The 7,753-nt window shown below is 30.1% G+C and overlaps 1 protein-coding gene across 1 annotated transcript in view; it reads right to left on the bottom strand.

Moving 5' to 3' along the window:
* Window positions 1-3,531: 3,531 nt before the first annotated feature.
* The window catches only part of LOC113374861 (dynein heavy chain 3, axonemal), a 28,353-nt gene continuing 24,131 nt past the window's right edge, over window positions 3,532-7,753 (bottom strand). The window contains exons 53-57 of the mRNA XM_026614823.1: window positions 5,319-5,504; window positions 4,925-5,133; window positions 4,371-4,581; window positions 3,973-4,096; window positions 3,532-3,756 (exon numbers count right to left, since the gene is read on the bottom strand). Coding sequence (XP_026470608.1) covers window positions 3,587-3,756; window positions 3,973-4,096; window positions 4,371-4,581; window positions 4,925-5,133; window positions 5,319-5,504 — 900 coding nt within the window. The 3' untranslated portion in view covers window positions 3,532-3,586. The remainder of the gene's footprint in view (window positions 3,757-3,972; window positions 4,097-4,370; window positions 4,582-4,924; window positions 5,134-5,318; window positions 5,505-7,753) is intronic.

The following is a 7,753-nucleotide window of genomic DNA, read 5'->3' as shown; positions in this document are numbered from 1 at the left end:
ACTGTTTGGGTTCCCATCTGTAATAAAACAAACGTAGTTTGTAAGATCTTACAACAGCTCATAGAACACATTAGTTCTGATTGGTGTTCAAATAAAAATTAAATAAAATTAAAAAAAAAAAACTTTAATATATCAATTACTGTTTCCATTTAATGAATATATCTCTTAGCCAAAACATGAAGATAGCATAAGACTAAGTAATTATGATAGGTAACTAAAAACCAACGCAATTTGTTTACACACGCACACAATCGTTTCGCCGTGTGTAAACACAGAGCCCAGTTTGATAAATCGCACGTGTCCTACACTGGTAAACGGTACCACCACACCGCTTTGCCATTTAGATATTCTTCGCACCGAAACGCTGTTGCTAGGCAGACCGTTTGCTACAAGCGGCATAGTGCGACAGCTGGGGTACAAATGTAAGCAATATTTACATCGAATCATTTTCTAATACCTCCTTCAGAAATTTAACTATATAGCAAAGTAAATAAAACTGCACAGCACAAAAGTCAAATTTTTGATGGAATGACTAGTTTATTTGATGGAATTACAAAGGACAATTATTAAACCATATAAAATTGCAATATAACGTGTATAGTATATTTCTTATTTTATACTAGACATATTGGCTGCTAAGGTTTTCGGTATTTGTTTCAACGTCGAAGAAAAAACCTCAATAATATATACATATAACAGAGTAAAATGATATAAAATTTATTATTTCATTATTAAAATCGATTGCAGAGATTCATCTACATAACAGTGTCTGAACAGTTTACTTAGTCTTTCGAAGACATTTGGGATATTTTATATAAACTACAGTAGTTCTGAAAATGAAATTAATAGAAAAATAATTGAGATAAATGTCATATTTTAATAGTAATCAATATCAGACTTACAATTTGAAATCGTTTATTGTAAATCGTTTTAAGAGCAGCAATAGCAGTAATATAGATAATAGATGATAAGTAATTTCAAGAAAAAGTTCTTCCAATGAAATTTGTACAATATATTTGAACTTTTCAAGAAGTGGTACTTGGCAATTTTTAATATTGTCCATTTTTATGTAGAAAACAAAATTTTCGACGTGAATAAAAATTTACTTATTAATGGTTGTGCAAGATTTTTTTCATTGAAATGTTGTACCGAATAGGCAGCATAAGTTTCATTAAAGCATGTTACAATGTATTCACTTTCGCGTCCGTCGAGATACCCTTCTAAAAAAGCATTCCCAAATATCGATTTGTATTACACGCAGCAGAGGCCGATTGTACGTTGTATTCAAATTGGAAATACATGCACATTGAACATTATTACGAGAGAAAGTGAGAACTCGAGCTTATTCTGAGCTCTTCGACTCGGATTCCGACAATGCCCATTCGCATAGTTTTCATTTCCTAATATCTTGTTCAAAACAAAACGATACACGAGCAATAATAGACTAAGGCTATTGACTTAACGTTTGTAATGTGTTTAGTTAAACATATGGGAAACACATAGAATGTAATCGACAATACGCACATGCAAACATGATTTTAACATTCTAATGTTGTTGTTTTGATTATTCTAACCTAAAACTGCGTCAAGGATCACGTGACCCAACGCGGCTTCGAGATCAATACAAGCAATGACGTCACATCAAAATATTTTGAGGTTATGAATTATTATTCGCGTAATTTTTTTAAAACAAAAATCAACACAATGCAACTATCATACTCACGTCCTCGGTAACTGTAATGCAGGGGCTCCTTTTCGCTGAAAAACACCATCCACAAACACACCGTTCTTTCCATTGCATGTCATTAAAAACGTGGGGTGCTCGAAGAATACTTCTATATGTCTCCTCGAAATAAAACTAGAATGTCCCATATTAACATCAACTTCGCCTCTACTCGAATTCCGACCGATAACTATGTGTTTTTGTCGTACTAAATACTCGAACTCGCGTCCTTCTAGCCTCGCGATTACCGTGCCCTTATTTTCGGGGCTCCATTGGAGCTTGGACGGACTTGCTGGGGCCGATTTCAATGCCAGCAAGGCCAAGGCATCGCTTTCGTGAATTCTTGGATATTGGGACATTTGGAAATTTGGACATACACTACACACTTCTGACTAGGGCTTACACAACACTTGTTTTCACTTCTCGACAAGAAAGGATAAAAACTTAATATTATATGATAATTTGTTTATTTATAAATAATACCGTAAATTTATCAACATTTATTTTAGACTATGAAAATTAGTAGGGTTGGTCTACTAATACAATAACAAGCTATTAAATTTTTTTATTAAGTATAGCAATAAGTTTAATGTTAATATATTATCTTCAATTGCAATGAAAAACGAATCCATATTATATAATATAACACAATTATTATCACTCGTCAATATATTGAAAAAAAACACATGTCACTCATTACATTAGTGCACGTTCAGTCAATATTCCGCCATTATTTTCTATTTGTTGTTCTGCCTCGTAAACAAGTTACATAAAGCAAATTACCACGTGACATATGATTCGAGCTCGCTCCGTATCCGGCGCGCGAGTTTCAAAATTCAAAAACAAAATACGAAACGCTTTACCATCTGCGTCACATTTGATAAAAATTCAAAATTTCAAGTATTTAAATGGTTTATATAAGATGGAGCAAAGTAATTACTTAGATCTACCAGATAGTATTGCAAAGGAAGAAAATAACGTGAGTAAAAGAAGTATAGGTGTAAATACAGCTGAAGAAATATATTGCACAAAATGTTCAGAACGTTTGAAAATAAAAGATTGTCTATGCTCTTTTAAAAACATTGATTCGCGTATTTCGAAAAGATTGCATAAGGCTCGACTAAATGCTTTAAATCCACGCTGTTCTCAAATAAATAGACTAAATGCTCTAAATCCACGCAGTTCTCAAATAAATAGACTGAATGCTATAAGTCCACGCAGTTCTCAAATAAATAATTACTACTCTCCACAAATTCCTGTCGGAAATCAATCAGTGTATTCTTATCCTTCACAACAAAGTAATGGAACTTACTGTTTAACATTGGCACCAGTTCAGCAAATTGTACTTCCAAGTTTATACAATTGTTATCAAAATAATTCATATTCAGCAAGCACTTGCAATGCCATAAATAAATATACAGGCACTGCAGGCGACGTAGGTAATCCACCATGTACAATAATAATGGAATCAGAGAAGAAGCAAATAAAGACTAACTTAAGTAAAAAGTGTACGACACACACTACAACAACTAAAACTGTCAAAATACAAAATAATTGTAATGAAAGTTCATATCAAACTTATTCTCCTGATCCTGCTAGCTATGTGTATCAAACTCCGAGTTATCCAGAGGAAGGAAATCAATACAACTCAAATTCCGATGTTGTTAATAAAGATAATCTTTATGTTATCACAAATTTATCTTCAGACAATACAATAATTGAAGACATCACAGATCAATGCAAGTAATTTTACAAAATTATGTTAAAAAAATATATATGAAAACTAAGTTTTATGTAATTTTGCTCATGATTTATTATATCTTAAATAAACATATTTTAATATAATATATGTACATTTTTAATTCAGTCGTCCAATTGGCAAAGACAAGCAACACCCCTATTTATCCAATGTGATTGGGGCTGATCAGAAAGAAAATCAGTAAACATTACAAAATTAGTTGAGTGACCAGTTGTAGAAAGAATACCTCTTCTTTCACTTGTTTTATAAACAGGACAATTGTAGACATTAGAAGCTAAAAATATATTCAGTATTAATAATAATAATAATAATAATAATAATAATAATAATAATAATAATACAAAATTTCTCACTTAATACATTTTTAAACAATGTAAGATTTAATTAAATATCTAATAATTAAAATGAAATTTATATATTATTATTAAATATTACCAAAAGATCAATTTTATTTTAAATTCCATAATCATTATATAATCAACGATATTACTTTTTTTCCCTTTAACTCCAGGCTTGCACCACATTATAGGAATAACATCAAACAATATTTTTGGCAAAGATTCTCCAAGCATTTTTCGTTTTCTGTCCCATCTTGCTCCCTCCATAAACAAACCCTATATAATATTTATATATAGTAAAATGAATATGTTAAACTTATAAATGCTTGCATTTTCAATAACTAGCAAATATTTAGAAAAGTAGCAATTTAGTCATACTGTATCCATGCAAAATATTTGATTTTTTTATCTGTAACTTACGTCATAATAAACACTATGTATTTCTTTTAATTGTCCTTGCTGCATGTTATAAAAAATTCAATTTATTTGTAGGTTCATTGAAACCTAATCATATTACTTATTATTTAATGAAGTTTGTAACACTTCTTACATTAATTAGAACACCAACTGCCGGTTCTTCCTTACATTCAGTTTCATATTCTGTTACGTCAAAATCAAGTCCAACCAGATCAATTGGCAACTTATTACCACGCGAATAGTTTTGCAAAACGCCCGTTAAAAATGATTGAGTGAAGAAAAATCCTGATAACCAAAAGACGTTAGGAGGTCCTTCATCTATCCAGTTCTGAAGAAACTTTAGCCTGATAAATTACAAAAAAATGTTGTAGAAGTTTATATATATATATATATATATATATATATATATATATATATATCTAGCAAATTTCCACTGCAGCCTTCATATTCCTACATTCCTATTTTACTACTGCTTGACAAAGAAGATAATTCTCAATGTTTTATATTTACAATAATTATTAAATGCATATATAAAGATCATAGATTAGTTTCTTTTAATAAAATAAAATACTCAATTAAAATATTTGAAACAATGATTTAGATAATCAATGATATGTCATATGTTGTATACACATTTTTCTAACAACCTGCTTGCTTATTTATAAACATATTTATAAACATAGTCACCTTATCAGTAAATCATTAATATAGCCACCTAGAGGTTTAAGTGAGGGATAAGATTTAGAAGCCCACGTTTTTGGCACTCGTCCTGTTAACAAAGATCCATGAACTTCCTCTAATTCACCAACCATAGCTAAAAGTCCTTTAACAGCTTTCCCAACATCAATTAATGTTTGTCGAATCACAACTATCAATCGATTAAATCTTATCAACTCCTAAAATATAAATAATTAAATAAACAACAGCATATTGAAGAATATTTTCAGTTTCATGAATGTCCAGTCAAAATCAAGTTTCATCCTAAATAATACAAATATTTTTAAAATATGCTATAGTTTATTTATGAGTTCAGAATGCTTATGAGTTAATAATACGATAAAAAAATTGCTATTTTAATTACCTGACGTAGAACTGTATTCATTGAGTTTGAGTACATAACAGGATATTTTTCAGAAACTGCTTCAACATCATAGTCAGGTGGTAATCGATTTAGAATATCCTTCGCTAAATCTGCAACTGATAGGCCTTCGCCAGCACCTCCTCCCGCCGTTAATTGCGTTTGAGTAAGAAGAACTCCTTTGAGAAGCTAAATATATTTGTATATTTTTAACAAGTTTATAAATTCAAATAAAAAAGTCAAAATTTAATTATACGTACATTGATGCATTTTTACTATCAGCAGTTGCATCATTTAATAATAAATATTGTTAATCAAAAACCATTTCAAGATTCAACACAACCTGTCATTTAATATTGTCTAGGGTTGAGGTTATGTTCAGTTCAGTTGGTCTAATCGTTTGTGATATGTGTACATTTAAAAAAATGTTTATTAATATTTATTCTTTAATTTAGTGCTATTTGTGATAAAAATAATAAAAAATATGATATGCAATATGAAATAACAACAATCAGAATCAAATAAGAATAATAGTGATTATTTTTAACAAGTGATTGGGTATTTATTTATTCTTTACGTTTTGACGTTAGATTCGCGCCATCATTCAGTGGAAACAAAACAAATCCAACATTACATATATAGGATAATTTATTATCTATTATCTAAGTGAAATCTTCGTTGGGATGAACATTTGAAATTACTGTACATTTTTGAAACCGATTGAAGAGATCCAAAATTGGTCCAAAACAAATGATACCAGGAGAAGGAATTGATTTCTCAAAGGGCTTTAAAGGTAAGACATTTTATTTTCATTATTTTTTTAAATGAATTATGGCTGACAATGGGCGTACTCAAGAGCGGAGTCCGTTGCTATAATTTATTCGAAAAATGAATTATTAACGAATACAAGTGAACTTATTCATTCAAATTCCAAACAGAATCTTAATATTTGAATTCTTGTCTTATTTGTGATAGTCATTGAACGACAGACGACAGTACAATGTTGGACTTGTATTTATTCTAAAGCAATCACAAAATGTCAAATTTACAACTTGAAGACAGATGTGTTTGTTATTTTGATTTGAACAAAGGGATCCCTTTGTATTATTGAAAACTTATATTATAAGAATAATAGTTTTCTTTTAGCATTAGTGGAATGACTAAAGCGCTCCACAATTTCAGACATTTCATTTATGCTAAAAGAAAACTATTATTTCAGCACTAATAATGTTGATTAAAAAAAATCCATGCACATGAATTGATAATACAACATAAGTTTGGATGCTAACTACATGTTTTTAAATCAAAGTTAAGAAAAGTGTCTTCAAAAAATCGTATCAATGCTCAGCTCAATGCAAAAATGTCTAATTAAGACTTATACCAGAATATTGTGGTATTGATAATAATTTACATTTGTTGCTCTTATAACTAAAATTAAGCGAAAAACGTAATAATTAGCAAAATTGCAAAGAATATGTAGATATAAGGTATAGATATATCTAATTTTTTATATAAAGTAGAAATATTCATAATCAAGGGACCGTCCATTAATCACGTGATCGGTATTTAAGGTTTTTGGACCCTCATTTCCGCCTTGGCGATATTCAAAAATTTATTGAATATAAAAGCACATAATTAACTTCCCGTAGGGTAGTTATAGTAATGGGCCGAAAATCGAAAATGAAAATTTTTGCATATCTTCACGTTTCAGAGGTTTCTGAACATTTTAGCATTCTTCAGAAAAAATGGATGTGTGGGTGTGTGTTTTGTGTGTCCGCATTTTTTTTGTTCACGTTTTCGGGCGCACGGATCAACCGATTTGAATGGTTCAAAAAACATTCGGCAAAGGCAGGTCCTGCCGTTTCGGAGATATGGAGCAAAGATTGCAGAAAATAGAAATCAAGTTTTTGAGAGAACGGAGCATCCGATTTAAATCATCTAAAAAACAATCAATTTGTTATTATTGGCAGAAGTGGTGATTAGTTTTTGGCAAAGGCAGGTCCACCCATTTAGAAGATACAGAGCTAAATGTGCAAAAAATTGCAGTTTTTGAGAGAAATATATATCCGTTTTTTTTTTGAATATCGAGAATAATTCAGATTTCAGTTTTAATTCTGGTTAAAGTTCTAAAGCTCACTTATATACTTTAAGTGAATAATTTTAACTTTGTAATTTAGTTTATATAATTCTTATAAATATTTGACGATATTACAGAATTTATAATAATCTGTTTAATAAACATTTAATATTCCTCAAACATTTCGTTACGGTACGGGAAGTTCCAGTAATTTTCCTTAAGGCACGATGCCACACACCAATAGTTTTTGGTTACTTTTGAAAAAACTAATGAAGATTAATAGGGTAGAGCGGTGCTTAAAGGTCCGCGGATCCATCACCATTATCTCAAAATAAGTAAAGTATGAAAATTTTGATACAAT

This window comes from Ctenocephalides felis, unplaced genomic scaffold (assembly GCF_003426905.1).
Source record: "Ctenocephalides felis isolate EL2017-DRISC unplaced genomic scaffold, ASM342690v1 CF-g0.4_SCAFFOLD_01886, whole genome shotgun sequence".
Taxonomy (NCBI): Eukaryota; Metazoa; Arthropoda; class Insecta; order Siphonaptera; family Pulicidae; genus Ctenocephalides; species Ctenocephalides felis.
The sequence above is the reverse complement of the archived record's forward strand: the minus strand, read 5'-3'. Positions and strand labels throughout refer to the sequence as shown.